At 30.6% G+C, this 16,331-nt stretch overlaps 1 protein-coding gene across 3 annotated transcripts in view; it reads right to left on the reverse strand.

Annotated features, from left to right (window-relative positions):
• The window catches only part of LOC136988191 (double-stranded RNA-binding protein Staufen homolog 2-like), a 110,643-nt gene that overhangs the window by 21,513 nt on the left and 72,799 nt on the right, over positions 1-16,331 (reverse strand). For all 3 annotated transcript variants that reach the window (XM_067286025.1, XM_067286023.1, XM_067286024.1), the window contains 4 exons: positions 10,593-10,659; positions 9,780-9,926; positions 5,845-5,928; positions 3,024-3,163 (listed from right to left, as the gene is read on the reverse strand). In XM_067286025.1, coding sequence (XP_067142126.1) covers positions 3,024-3,163; positions 5,845-5,928; positions 9,780-9,926; positions 10,593-10,659 — 438 coding nt within the window. The remainder of the gene's footprint in view (positions 1-3,023; positions 3,164-5,844; positions 5,929-9,779; positions 9,927-10,592; positions 10,660-16,331) is intronic.

The raw sequence follows: 16,331 nt of genomic DNA on the forward strand, positions 1-16,331 counted from the left end.
AGCATGTATTTGTCTCAATATTGGAAACTGGTTTCCGTGTGGTTCTCTGTGTCCAGCAACCACTACTCACATATGTGCAAACAACTCTTGCATCATCCTGACCAAGTTGTGGGAAAAGCAAATGTCTCTGCAGGCAGATCTGTTTGTCAGCAGCACTACCTTACAGTTGTGTCAAATCCTCACAAAATGTTTTATAAATAATTTCTGGTTTTCCAAGATCCAAGAATATGGCTTCATTTTCTGAAAATATCTAGAATAAGAAAATCTACATATAAGGAGAACCTTACATATGAGGAGTACCTTCTCATATGTAAAATTGCAAAAGTATTAATCTTTAGAAGTTATGAAACCTGGAGCAGTTTTCTCTTTTGAAATGAATGTTTAACTTGGTATGACATTTGATTTGATAGATACCATTCAATTACAATAATATTCTAGTTACAATTTTTGAATACAAATAAGCAGCTATTGTATCAATACTGACTGTTTTTCTCTAATTTTAAGATTGTGAAGATTTTGATATTTATAAAATTTTCAAATCAATCCTCACTGGTCTGAAAAACATCTGCAGTAAATGATGTGGAACAACTAACTGAACATTTAATTTTCTCAACATTTTGCCTAATTTGTCAAACTTTACATTCATTTATGGTTTATTTCTTGTTCAACATTACAATATTCACATCATTGACTAAGTCTTTAATGATATTTAATTTTTACTCTAAATTAAAATTTTTTTCACTTTGTAACTCTCTTCATTTTATAGCCTATAAGGTAAATGCACCGGTAGTGGACACTTTAAGGAAAATTTTTCGATTTTTTTGAAACTGGACCCCTATTTGAAAGCCTTATGGCTTAAAAGTTATATTGTCTGTTAGACAAAATCTTCCTTCACTCACTCTAAGGATTTTAATTGTGTCAGTCTCATAGAATACATTTTAATTTAATTTATTTTGTAAGGTTGAAAATGTTTCAGTAGTGGATATTGAAAAAATTGAGATATTTAGTAATGGACAGACATTTGCACCATTAGTGGACAAGGAATATAGAAATGATTATATTCAAGATGAAATGGTTTTTGTTTTTCACAACTTACAGAATTTGACAGTCTTTATTATAAAGAACAAGAACACTGTGTTAATTATAATGACAACTCATAATTAAATTAAATTAGTTAAAATATCAAATTGTACAAATGTAAATTACATGTGCATAGTTTGTAATGTTTATATGAAAATTGAACTAGTAAGTATCATGAAACATAAATATAAAACATTACAAAGTTAGTATAAGAAACTTTGTTATTTTGTTATTGTTGCATTATTCTTAACAAATATAAATGTTGAAGTAAACGAGACCAGTTTTAACATACTGGAATGGATTATTGTTACACTCAATATTAAACACTTAGAACCCAGTTTTATACTATTATTTTTAAGTTACATTTAGGAGAACTCAAATATTAATGCCAGCATAGTTTAACCCTTAGCCTGCCGTTTGCCACGCCCCCTTATTTTGTAAAACGGCCAAGGGCAAAATAGGTGAATCAGGCAATATTATTTTAAAAATTCACCAAAAATTAAATTATTATTTTATTCATATGAAAAAATCACATATATTTATCAATATAGTTAGTTTTAAATATGACATTTTTCAATAAAGTTTGTTTGAAAAATTTATGAGAGAAAAAAAAAAAAATGATAACTGACATTCAAACTTGAAAATTTGTTACTTTTTGTCAAAATTAACATTGTCTGGTTACTTCATTCTTATTGTCACTGAGCCAGAAAGACGTAGAATATTGTTCTGTACAATTTGATATAACATTTATGCATGTACGTTTATTCATTGTGAAATTATTGCCACATCTACTTGACTTAAATACCGGTTAACTTAATACACACTCACTTCGTTTAACCTTAATATCCGGTACTTCTTGATCATCCAAACAAACGTTTTCGTCCTCTCCGAGGACTGCCTCAGGTTATTCGAACAAAAGAATAAATTAGAGCAGGATTCCAATTTTTTGAATTAATTTCTCGAGGAACTTTCAAACTATTCGAATATAATTTGACTATACGCGTGCGCTATGACGTGTTGCCTTTTTCGTATTCGTCAATTATTGTGCAATAATATGTGCAATAATTTCGTATTTCGAAATTATTGCACATTACATCAAACATTTGTTTGAAATCTGAACTTTATTCTGCTTTCAACTAATATAATGAACTAATATACTTTATTCATTTCATATCAAACAAGATTATATATTTTTGTAATAAACATATGATTACAAGTAGCAATAGATGTAACATTTGCTGATATTTTAGATTTAAAAAAAAATTAAAAATTAAAAAAATATATAAAATATCAGAACTGAAGGTCATAACTTGAATATTTATAATGCATTAACATATTATAGCTGAATAAACTTATTATAGCATTAATGAACTTATTATAGTAATATTATTGCATGAATATGCAAAAAATGAAATAAAAAATCATCAGAAAATGAAAAATTAAGAAAAAAAACCGATAATTAAAATTTTTTAAGTCAACAAAACACCACCTGGACAAAAATATGTGAAACAGATGATAAACAAGACGATGCCGTCAAGTGCTGACATCTGTTGTTGATAAATTTTATAAAAATCGATTGTTAACAGGGTAACGATAGATCAGTACCCTGGCCGGGAAAGGGTTAATATATAACTGCAATAAAGGCAACCCCCTGAATTGGAAAGTACCCCAATAGTGTGTAATGGCAACATAAAACATGTATGAAGAAAACATTTACTTAATTTTTTATACCCAAACATTCTTTAATATTTGTCTCAGCAAAAACTATATATTGTTATTTGAAGTTTCTTTCTTTTACAATTAAAAAAAATCATCAAGCAGTAGCAAATTTTGCTATGCACTCCAAACTTTTAGTATACATGGCTGATAATGGCTGAATAACAAAACTGTTCAAATTGAAGAATGATTGTACTATACAAAATTTTAAAAAAAATTAATATTACCTTTGGAAAATCTGTAAAATGTACTTGAAAACCCAATACATCTGCTAAATACATTAATTGCTGTTTGGGACGTACAGGAGCTTGAGGAGTCAAAGGTTTATGTCCAGATTTACGTATCGCTTCAGCAGTTGGAGAAACTCCTGTAATTAAAAAAACATTATAAATTTCACAATTTTTATTTTTCAACAGAATTTTTACTATTTAATAAAAAGGTTCTTAAAGTTGTTACAATAAAATGTTATAATAAATTTTATTTTTATAGAGTAATAATACCCCAGAATATTGACGTTAGTATCTGCATGACATAACTGACAGTCTACGCTCAATTATAAAATAACTGTAGGTTTGAATTTCTGTGTAAAACATTCCAAAACATTCTTTTTGGGCTATTGCAATTTGAAAATTGCAGATCTATAAATTCCCACTGGCATCCATCTGTCTCTCCTTCCTTAATCTTAAGAATGGAATTAAATAGATGAAAATCAAGACCAGATATGGAAAGCTTAGGGACAGGAGGTCTTGATTAACTCTACATGAACTTCCAGTTTGGACTGAAAGTCATATTATTTGAATTCAAAATTTTTCTGTAGAATGGAGTTAGGTAAATGACTGGCATGACTATTGTTAATAGGAAAAGTATGATGTACACAGGCAAGACACTACTAAAATTCAGAGCATATAAAAATTGCAGCCTGGCATTATGATGATGTCACAAATAATTGCTCATCTACTTTCAGACCTAATTATAAATTAATTTTGGAAAATTTACATAACATTAAATGCAAATTATCATCTAAATCCCTTCAACTATTATAAAAAAAATTCTTCATTATCTTCGTAGATCTTTTTGTTCAAAGAAATCTCCAGTTTTTTCCCTAAATTTATAAAAATTAATTGTATAAAAACAAGTAAATAAATGCTTATATCACAATTATATACACTAAACAAACAAGCAGTTCCTGAAGGAAAATCAGAAAGCTCAACATTATTGCATCTGGAACACTTTATTCCCTCAATGTTTTCTACTTGAAAAATCAATTAAGTAACTCATAACCTAGACATGACCTAACATGTGGCTTCAGATTCTACCCACTGCAACTTTCTAAGTTTAAATTGAACTTCTGCTTCTCCAAAGTTAACTAAGTTTGTAAGGAATAGAGTCCAATCATCTTTTGTTTTTGATTTGGACTAATTATAGTTCTGATTTTTATAACTTATATGTGGTTTATTATCACTAACATAATTTTCTGTTTTTTTTTTCCATTAATCCATTTGTATATTGCTCATTCATAACATTTTCAATAAATTCTTGTTACTCTTGATGCGGAGCAGAGTCAATCGTTTTTTGATTTTTGTTGCAATAAGGCATTGTTTCAAATTAATCTGTTTTTGTTATTTCTGCCAGTTTCTGAAGTCCAGGCCTGGCATCTGACCAACCCTCACATTTGGTTGTTTATATAACACTGTTTCTTTAGATTTAGTTCTGGGCTGATAAATGGTATGTTAGAAGTTTGCTGACTACTCTGCAATTATACGATTTAGTTCTGGGCTGATAAATGGTATGTTAGAAGTTTGCTGACTACTCTGCAATTATACTCTGTAAACTCTGAGTAAAGCCTGTAAACTCTTTACTGCTAAAGTACACTCTACAAACATTCCTTATTCATGGGGTAGATTCAAATCCACTAATTCATAAATAAATCAAGTTTGAATAACAAATTCTTCATATTTCTCTTCCAAGTTTAGTATTGCTCCAATTTCCAAATGAACTTCTAAATCTCTGATTGAAATACTTTATGAAATCATATTCTAAGATCTAAGTTGTGCTTAATTCAGTTTGGAACAAACTGAATGAAGCACATTTCAAATGTTATACATTTAAAAATGAAACAGTGTTAAATTCTGCAGATTTGTTAAAGCAGAACTCTGACACTAAGAAACATCAAATATATACATGCAAAACACTGTTATACTATTATTGCCATCATCATCGTCATGCATAAACATTTTAATCAACACTATAAACTTTTATAGAGATATTAAAATATAAGTATTAATTTATTAAATAAAATAATAAAATTTCAACAATATAATAACAGTATATTTTTCTTGGTTTAGACCAGGACACCCTTCCACTTGAAGGTCTAATAAATTATCACAAACAAATGAGTATATATGTTATGAGCAAAGTGATTAATATGAACATTATGAATAATGACAAACAAAATCAGACATTGTAATAAATTTCAATAATTTATCAAATTGACCAGTCATTATGAATACTGCTACCATCTAGTCGGGCAAAGCGATAATACGTTGAGGAGTAATCATCTGACATACGCTAGCCAATCAGAACTTACATCTTAATTGTGTATGCATATTGCATTTAGTACCAGATTTTAAATTTATGTGACCAGTAGTTAATCTTTCTTCTTTGACAAAAGTAACAATCATGGAGGAATCATTGATATGAATAATTGCTTCAACAACCAATTAAATGAGTTAATAGAAGAAAAAGGTGAGAACAATCAAATTTTTACAAAATCAGCATATTTGTCAATGATACAAAACGTGAAAGAGTCAAAAATGAAAGTTACTTCTAAGTTACTGGAAGAATATCAGTTAATAGTACTTTGAAATAATTCAAATAATTTTTGTGAATTATTATAGTTATAATAATTAAAATTTCAAGTTGTATCTGAATAACCCTCATACATTAAATAAAAACAATTTCTGTATTGATTTACAGAATATAAAGCTGTCATATGTAGGCAAAAAAAAATATTTTAAGACTAGTTTCCAAATAATTAAATGAACTTGCCAGTATCCAACAATTCTTTTGCAATCGTTGATGTCGTTTGCATTATTATTTTATTCACTACTTCTTGTTTTTGAATAGGACCACCTGGGGCTCGATTTAATCCTAAATGATGAAAATAATTGATTATATTTCATTATTAATTATACAATATATAAACATGGTATCAATCAGATTATGTAAATAGTATGAATGAAATTGAATTATACATGACCTGTTATAAATTGAGAAAGAAATAAAAAAAAAAAAAATCAACCAGAATCAGTATTAAATTTTTATTGAATTCAATCAAAATAATCTCTGTACTTTTAACATATGCTTCTTTCCACATTTAGAATGACTCCAAGTTCTTTTCAATATAATTTCAAATATTTTAATATATCCTTTACAATCTTAAAAGACAGTTTCCTATAATTCTTATAAGCATTGGCTAGTGCTGCCATATTTATCAATCATAACAAGACTCAACAAATGAAAAATAATTAACAAAGTTTTTGATCACCTTACGCTTGCTGAGGAATATACAAGGTGTCCATAAAGTCTATGTGCAATTTTAAAAATTTATAACTTTATTAGTATTTTTGATAGAAAAAATCTGTAATAACTATTAGAAAGCTTAATGCACCTAGTTTTAAGTAAAATTATTCAGTAATGGATTGGACAAGGTGAACCATTTTCCTGGCCTCCACATTCACCAGACTTGACTCAATTGGATATTTTTTTAATGGGGACATGTAAAAACAATAGTGTATGTAACCAAACCTTGATCATTAGAAGACTTGAAAGCTAAAATAACTAATGTGATTCAGGCATTACTGTAAATCAATTGGCAAATGTTTTTAGATAACTACAAAATCGTAATTACCCTTTGTATTATTAATAATGATGGACATATGGAAACTTGGTAAAATACAATAAAACAATAAAAAATATAGATTTTTTTTTTATTTCCAATACATTCTACATAATTTCTCTATCACAAATACTAATAAAGTAATACATTTTTTAAATTGCCCATGGACTTTGGACACCCTGTATTTAAAACTTCACAAACATTTTCAATCTAATTTTTACAGGTCATCATCAGGTGTTATCGTATTTAAACTTTTTTTAAATGGAACATTTCGTAATATACCATTCAAACACAAATAATTTAAAAATATAAATTTAAAATAAAGAACACAAAATGTAAAATGAAATAAATAAATGAAATAATAACATAAAATTAGTAACCAAAATAAATAAATAATACTAACATCAATCAATATAATAATAAATAAATAAATGATATGCATTGTATATAGAAGGATGTAAGCTATGACTATATCTGTTTAAACTCCAAACTGACTTTTAAATCCCTCTGAAAAGCTTTTCATAAACAGAGTCATAAATCCATCACTGCTGATTACAGAGAACAAGACATATGTCCATTTGTTGATATTCTAAACCAAATATTCAGTTGCCAAAACTTGTAATGCTCTGCTGTCATTCAGCAGAAAAATCAATTTTTAGAGATAATTCAACTTCAGCAAACACTGGTCCTTGTACTTCAAATTTAAATCATTCCAGGAGACCATTCAAACTTTGAATTGTTCAAAGTTCAAGAAAATTTTTCCCATTAGAAACAATGAATTAATCCATTATCAGACCCTAAACAATACCCATTTCAATAAACTTAAAACAGCAAATACACATAATTTAAGGTAAAAACAAGTAAAATGGCAAAGTATTTGGGACAAGACTGTGTCTTGGAGACTCATTACTAAGAGGAATCACTTTGACGTTCAAGTGGGTCTCGTTCTCATTCTCCAATCTTCTTTGGTATCACTGGTTTTGAGTGCAATCGTTCAAACTTCACCAGCCACGATCATGAGGTCATCCACAATGCATTTTCAGTGAAATTAACCTATCCAGGTATACCCTATCCAATGTCTAAATTTCTTTCGTTGTGTGACAGCCAGGGTTGAATTTTTGTCGATGTGTAACAAAGATTTCTCGTTTTTGAAAAAAATAATCGTGGCTATTGTATCGTCCAAAATTTTTTATTTTGCACAAACAATATACAGTTTAACCCAATTATAACGTCATTAGATGTAACGACAACCCTAATATAATGTCTTTAGTGACATGGCTAAAATCTGTACATGGCACGTCCTACTTTGTCCGTGATGTCCACATTAACCTGGACCACGTGTTCTGCGTCTTTTGTTCTGCCAGTAAAAATTAACTGAGAAACTGATAATTTACTTAATTTGTATCTGCTACATGATATTTACAATAGTGTCGAGATATAATATTAATATAAATCCAAGATCGGCACAGCTGTCGAATCGAAAGGTTAACTAAATGAAGTAAAAAGATCTCTCTCCTTAGAGTTTAGGAGCAAAGTGAGGTCAAAGGGCGACGGTCGCGCGATGGCGCCCCCTGCCCTACATGTCAAATTTTCATCCGTCCCACACAATTTTACTATACTAGATAATGTTAAAATAAACCCACTTGTAATGACATAAAACCGTTTTAACGTCATATTTCAAGCACTCCCAAATTTACAAAATTAAATTAGAAATTTTATTTAACATAGAAGATACTAAGTGTTCAGTCCTAAGGTCAGAGTTCACTTCTTAGAATGACTGTGGGTGGTACTCTCCCCACCTGACTTTGGTGAGGTGAGGTTCCTGTTTTGCCTGTTTGTAGAAGACGGTTGCCATTTTGTATTTTATTTTGAATCTGTTCTTGGTCCCCTGACTACCTAAAAGTCTGGATTTTTTTTATGCGCAAATGATTTGGGCACCTAATACTCTGTGCCAAATATCAACTCGACATGTACTCCTTCATACCTCTAAGCTGGTAACAAAAACGGCAGTACGATTTTATAAACAAGACATAGTCTTGTCAATAATACAATTACATGTCCTATTAATAAATTGAAACACAAAAATAATAAATAGAATATGTAAATACTGTAAAATAAAATTAAAATTGAATTTACTGATTGCACACTGTCAACTTAATTATAACAGTTGTGAAATTTAACACATTATTGCTAATTTGAGATTATATTCTTGGTGTAGAAGCTTATTTTAAATTTTTAGTTTTTTTTTTAATTGTGTGCATAGTTTGAACTTTGAAGCATTGTTCAAATTCCAAAGCGAATTTTTATTGAATTTAGTGTTCTAACTCAAGCATTTGAAGTATGAAGTGCCACTGTATTATAAAGCAATGATATTCTTCTGCCTTCACTTCAACCAAATCTGGTGTCAAAAGAATAAGACATAAAACTTCTCAATCATTTTTTCTTTTTTCATTTTATCAAATAGTGTCAATATCATATCCTAAAACATTACTCATTATAAAACATGAATAGTTAGAGTATTACTGGAGATGAACTGTATAAGTGCACTTTTTGACAAAAGTTACACTCCTACTTTTTGTGAAAATTTTGTATTAAAACATTATCACATGTACTGTAAAAACTACAACTAAAAATAAACCACATAGAGAATGCACTGACAAACTCAACTGTACAAGAAATGCCTTATCTTCAATCCAATATTTTTCTTTATCAGGCTCTGCCATCTGCCACAATAAGCCAGATAATGGTATTTACAAGATAATAATACCACTACCTTCACTATATTCTAAATTTGTTTATTAAAAAAAACAAACTAGAAAAATCCAGCAATATTTGATTTTTTGGACTCTATTCTAATTCCAAAATTAAAGTATTTTAATTATTTCATATTATGTTCATAAATTTTATAACAACATAACATAGTAATATAAATTATCATTGATTTTCTACGAAATATTTAATTTTTTTATATTTAATTAAAAAATTGATAATATTGGCAAATAATACAATATTACCAGTTACTATTCAAATTTAAGAACTGATATAGTCAATTCATCCCTAATAAAAATTATTTGAATAGGACCACCTGGGGCTCGATTTGATCCTGTTCCAGCCACAGATGTGAATCCCTGCACGCCACTCTGATCAGTTGTTAAACCTGTAGTATCAGGCATTAACAATAGTCCAGGCACTAACTGGCGTCCCAATTTACCTTCACCATCTAATTTTTCACCTATATAAAAATTTTAATTGTTAATTATAAAATTTTTTAATAAATTTCAATTATTATTTAGATGGATTACAAAACATTACAAGGACTGCATTTTATCTGTTAGTACAAATGACTATAAGAAAAAATATCTAGCAAATAAATATAAAAAATGTAAACTCCATCAATATGTTATCTTCTAGCATAGTTAAAAGCAATTGGGGTTTTAACATACAAATTTTATACAATCCTTTTACATAAAATTTTGATATGGACTAAATCAATTATATTTTAACAAAATAGCATACATAGTATAGAAAAGATGAAAAGTTAAATTTGAGATCTTCCAATCCAAATTACTAAAATCAGTAAGCATTTGCTTTTAAAGCATAGTATAGTCTATATGATCACTTTAAGAAGATTAACATTTTCTTACACATCTGAATGAAAACTGATAATTTTTTGTATCCCAAATTTAATTCAATTAGAAAAGATTAATAAAAATTCTAATCTAATTACTGTATTAAACTGTATCATACATAATTTTTAGATTATGTATTAAATGCTATGAAATATTATCAATCACATATAGTGGTATATATTTTATTACATTACCAAAAAATAGATCATCTAGTGATAAATTCTTGTAAATCTTACATCTTAATTCTATATTCATAAATTTATATATACCTTCATGATCCAGAAAAGTCACCTTACGTCCTTTCTCAGATTCTTGGCCTTGCAGAACATGACAACCCTAAAATATAATGTTTTATAAAAATGTATTAAATCTTACAGTTATAACAACTATTTAGCATTTATAACTATATTTTTCATAAGTACAATATCATTACATAATATAACATTTGTGTGAAATTTAACTTTGAACTATTTAATATCAATTTAAATACAGTAAACCATCTGCTTACATGTTCTAAACTTATGATTCACCTTAACATGATTTAAAAAGTTTTAAATTTTAAACAAACAACTTTACAGAGAAATAAATGATAGCTATATCAAAAAGTGGGCTTTTGTTATCAATAACCTCCATTTTTGTTATATACAATTTAATTCCCAGAATGGTTGTGTAATGTTGCATGTGACGTAATTATATTGAAATGACATGTGCACTTGTGTTTGTGACATTCGTGACTAATACATGCATAAATTTCAAGTGATAGAGCTAGTTGTTAATTAGCTCTTGGAAAGGTAATAGTTATCTGCATATACTAGTTGGCATTAAAATGGGGGACCAAAATTAGGACAATGTACCAATATTAAATTTTGTGTGAAAATCAACAAATGCACTACTGAAACATTACATTAAGACCTAGAAATTAAACATCACAGAATGCTATGGAAATCCCAGAGTTCACCACACCTAAAAAGGCACGCATGTGACACGCTCACAGTTTATGACCATGCTGGTGTGTTTCTTTGATCACAAGGGAATAGTCCACCAAGAATTTATTGAACAGGGGCAAACAGTCAACCAACAATGCTATTTAAAAGTGCTGCAGAGATGAAAAGATTCTGTTAAAAAAAAACAAAAAAAAAAAAAAGACCCATACTGCGACCTGGCCAGTGGATCATTCATCACATCAATGCGTCAAATCAAAACACAATCCCTGAGACACATTATCTAGTCAAAAAGGTGATTACCCAATTAGATCATCCTGCCTATTCACCTGTATTAGCTCACTGTAATTTCTGGCTATTTCCAAAATTAAAGGCTATACTGAAAAGATAAAGATTTTATAATATAACTAATGTCTAATGTATTCTCTCATCATACCGGTTTGTTTAAAAACAATACTCACACCCAAAACCAATCACCAGTGTGAAAACTTCCAAAAAAGCAAACATTTTCGATTTCCCTCCTGGGATCTTCATCAGGCTTAATTAGTTCTTTCCGTTGGAACTGAATTCAAAGGTTTTTTAAAAATTTAGAACGTGCCTTGCTTCCAAAAAATTTTTAAAATGGAAGGAATTCACAAGCCGCTTTGATTAATATTCGACCAATGGGGACGCGTCGAGTGCACGTCATAATAAAATTATCCCCTAGTTATGATTATACTATTAATTAAGTCACGATTCATCTTCCAATAAGCACTGCCATGCGGTAGAGAGATTCATTTCTTCTTTAAAATTAATGCATCTGGATTGGCGATTGGCCTTAAAAATTTTTATCGCTTCCAATGTCCTTAAATGCTCCTAATGTTGGGTTGTCCAGATAACTTGCATTTCTTCAAAAATCGATACTACATCCAGGTTCATGGCATATGTGGACAAAGCTGTTGTATATTTATTATGCGTGATGTCGGACTTGTGTTCTTTTATTCTAATGGCTATTGGCCGTTTGGTGGAACCAATGTAAATTAAATTCCTATCCCATCCCTCTCAAAGGAATACTGTATACTCCCGGGAATCTGTTCGGGTCGAAGCTGTCTTTCCTGTTCCTTAATAGATCGTATATGGAAGGGTTTCTTCTGTATGCTATCGCTATTCCTTTTCTCTTTGCCAGTGCGTTGTATACTCCTTTTAGCTGCAGGTTATATATTATCAGGATTTTTTCAATGGTTTCCTCACTACTACCCATCTGTGCTTTTTCCTCAACCTCTGGTGCACCTTGTAGATGACTGTGTCAGTTACAAAATTTACTTATGATGTTGCTGTAACCATGCTGCTTAGCAATGTTCTTAATGTAAGATAATTCCTTGTGTAGAGAATGGGCGGTTGAAGAATGAGTACAGGCTCTATGTATTAATGCCCTAAATGCAGCTACTTTATACGGGAATGGATCGCAGGAATCCACTGGAATGTATGTTGGTATGGCTGTAGGCTTCCTGTAGACGTGCGTCTGCACTATGTTATCTTTAATTTCTATGCCTATATCCAAGAAATGGATTCTTTCTTTACTATATTGTTTCAGTTCTACCATCAGACCATAAGGATTATTGTTCACTGCTTCCTTAAACTGCCCTAGATCTTGTTTTGTTTTCCAAAGGATGATGATATCATCAATATATCTTCTGTACAATAGTATGTTCAGGAGAAAGGAGGGAAGGGTCTTGCTTTCCAGTCCTGTCCCCTCCTTCCCCTAAAGAAGCAGTCAACTCCTTTATCCCAGACTTAGAAAACCTACCGACAGGCCTTTCCCATAACCAGAAAAAGTACTATAGATGGTTGTCAACATTTAAAATCAGTAAAGCGAAAGAAGATAACGAAGTTTCACAGTTGAGATGTAAATTAAACCGTGCTTCCAAATGGTTAAAATCTAATGGTATAGTTCTGACCAAGGCCGATAAAGCTAAAGTTATGATGTTAATGAAGCGGGAAACCTACAAGAGAAGGTTAATGAATACCTCTCCATAACTCAATGCTCTGAGGTTGAGACGGGATGGGTGGATAAAATGCAAGCAAGAGTTAAAAGATTCGCCAATACGGAACCTGCCAAGAAACTGGGGATGAAGAATATAATTATGGATGCTCCTGACATACCTAAGCTGTTCGCTTTTGCCAAAATGCATAAGCAGGGACAACAGCTCAGACCTATAGTGGACAAAGGAAGGGCTCCTACCATTCTACTCAAAAAGTGGGTACACAGTATGCTATCAGACCACCTAAAAGATTACCGTTTCAAAGTTTCAAACCCGCAGGAGCTAGTACAAAAACTCAGAGAGATAAATGCACCATGTTATGCCACGGTGTGGGAATTTAGATCCTTATACTCATCAATTAAAATTCAACCATGTTTCTGTGCCCTCAGGGACTTCCTTTTTTCAAAAGTTGAAGATACCACACTCCACCAGAACATATTCGAACTGGCACATTTAGCTTGTTATAGTTCCATATTCCAATTCGGAGGCACCATATACGCACAAGAAAGGGGTGTACCCATGGGAAGTCTGTTGTCCGGAGATTTATGCGAAATGGTGATCAGGACTTTGGAAAGCAAGACCCTTCCCTCCTTTCTCCCGAACATACTATTGTACAGAAGATATATCGACGATATCATCATCCTTTGGAAAACAGAACAAGATCTAGGGCAGTTTAAGGAAGCAGTGAACAATAATCCTTATGGCCTGATGGTAGAACTGAAACAATATAGTAAAGAAAGAATCCATTTCTTGGATATAGGCATAGAAATTAAAGATAACATAGTGCAGACGCACGTCTACAGGAAGCCTACAGCCATACCAATGTACATTCCAGTGGATTCCTGCGATCCATTCCTGTATAAAGTAGCTGCATTTAGGGCATTAATACAAAGAGCCTACACCCATTCTTCAACTGCCCATTCTCTACACAAGGAATTATCCTACATTAAGAACATCGCTAAGCAGCATGGTTACAGCAACATCATAAGTAAATTTTGTAACCGACACAGTTGTCTACAAAGTGTGCCAGAGGTTGAGAAAAAAGCACAGAGGGGTAGTAATGAGGTAACTGATAATGACAATTTTAGGTAGTACATAACATAATACTAATTGTTTATATATTTGGGTTTGTGGATATAGTATTTATATATGTAACACTACCAGTGAATTTAGTGTTAAATTATTTGTATACTTTTTTATGTCTAGTAAATTTGATTTACTAAAATGTGAATAATTACAAAATTAAATATATCTATTTAAATTTACTTTATAAATACAGTTTAATTAAACAACTGTAACATTTTCATTTATGGGGGGAAAATATATATGATGAACAGCTAAAAACTTAATAAAAAATATATTTATAACTAATATAATAAGCAAGACATTCTGAAGACTTAAAATTGCATATAAAAATTGCTAAACTTTTATATGCAATTTCAAGTTTCTAAGTATAAAATTTATATAACAAAAAAGATTCACTGTTGCAATTTCTAATTTTAATTTTAACCAATAAAATGGCTTCTGATACAAGTTTCATCCATACAAATTATTTATTTTAACACTAGAATGCCTGGAGATGGTCAATTGACTGCTTTTGATTTTCAGATGACATATTTTCAATTTTTTTTGGTAATATCATTCTGAGATTTTGATTTTTAATCATTTTAGGGAAAGTTATTTTTGACTAGAAATCATTGTTTTCCAGGATAAAGTTAAGATAACACTGATTTTACCATTAATGCCTGATGGCATTAATTGACAATCTTCTGTTTTACAACATATTTTCATGTACTTTTAATAATAAAAATTTACTAATCTACCACTTATAACCTAAAAGAGTATAGTATGTATGATAACTAAAAAATATGTTTACTGTATCACTAGTTCTGAGAGATGCACGGCTGCCAGACTCAAACTTGCAGTTTTTTTATAGAAGTTTCCTGGCCTTTCAATGTTGCATGTGTTTCAGTTGTGTTGTTTGCTATTTTATAGATTGTGAAGAAACATTATGTATCCTTTGCCTGATCTTACTGCAGATAAAATTCTGAAAGCTCTGCAAGATATATCTCTGACTCAATTTAAAGATGAAGACTCAGATCCAGAGTGCAGTTCTGAGTCTAAGAATTGATGAAACAAGATCTGCAGATAAAAGTGAAAAGAGAAAACGATACATATAGATAAAAGTTTAGACAATCCCATTACCTTTCACCTCATGGAACTGTTCCTAAACAAGGGATGAAATGTTACAACAGATAATTTCTTTACATCACTCAGGCTGGAAAAAAACTGAAAAAGAGAAATGCAAGCACTGTTGGAATTTTGAATAAGGCTTGAAGGAAAGTCTCATCCTTTGTAAAACCGCCAGAAGATCCCCTTCATTCCAGTGTTATTTACAAGGTGGAGGACATTACTCTAACATTTTACCAAGACAACACCAAAAAGAATATGCTTATTCTTAGCAGTATGCATTCAAGTGAAACAATTAATGAGAAAGCAAAACAGAAAATACCAGTGGCAGTCAACTTCTACAATAACTTCAAATGTCAGGTATAGATGCTATAGATCAAATGTCTCACAGTACAGTGTGATGACAAGGTGCATTTCTTCTATAACATTCTAGATCTGCATATGATCAACTCATATACCTTGTACAAGTTGATAAGTGGATCCAAGATCCCTTGACAGTCCGTCATGATGAAAATTGTTGAAGAGTTAGCTGTGTTGTACAGAAATCTGTAACTTCAGGGTCTGGTAACTCCATCATTCCTGACAGATGGTAGTGATGCAGCTATATTTAAAGCTACATCTCAAAATACTTGCCAAATTGGACTTTTCTAGAAAAACAACACAAAAGTAACTTTCTTTGCATGCAAAAAACTTTGTAGGTGGCACATGCCTAAGTACAAAAGGGATCTGAAAAATATGTCAGGATCTATCCCCCTGAGATCATGTAAAAATAAAAACATTTTTCTTAAAAATTTTTTATTGTATGTAAAGAGAGAAACCTCTCTTTCAATTTGGGTTTTGCCGTGCGTCGCACTGT

Source organism: Centruroides vittatus, unplaced genomic scaffold (genome assembly GCF_030686945.1).
Source record: "Centruroides vittatus isolate TY-2023 unplaced genomic scaffold, ASM3068694v2 scaffold_324, whole genome shotgun sequence".
Lineage (NCBI taxonomy): Eukaryota > Metazoa > Arthropoda > Arachnida > Scorpiones > Buthidae > Centruroides > Centruroides vittatus.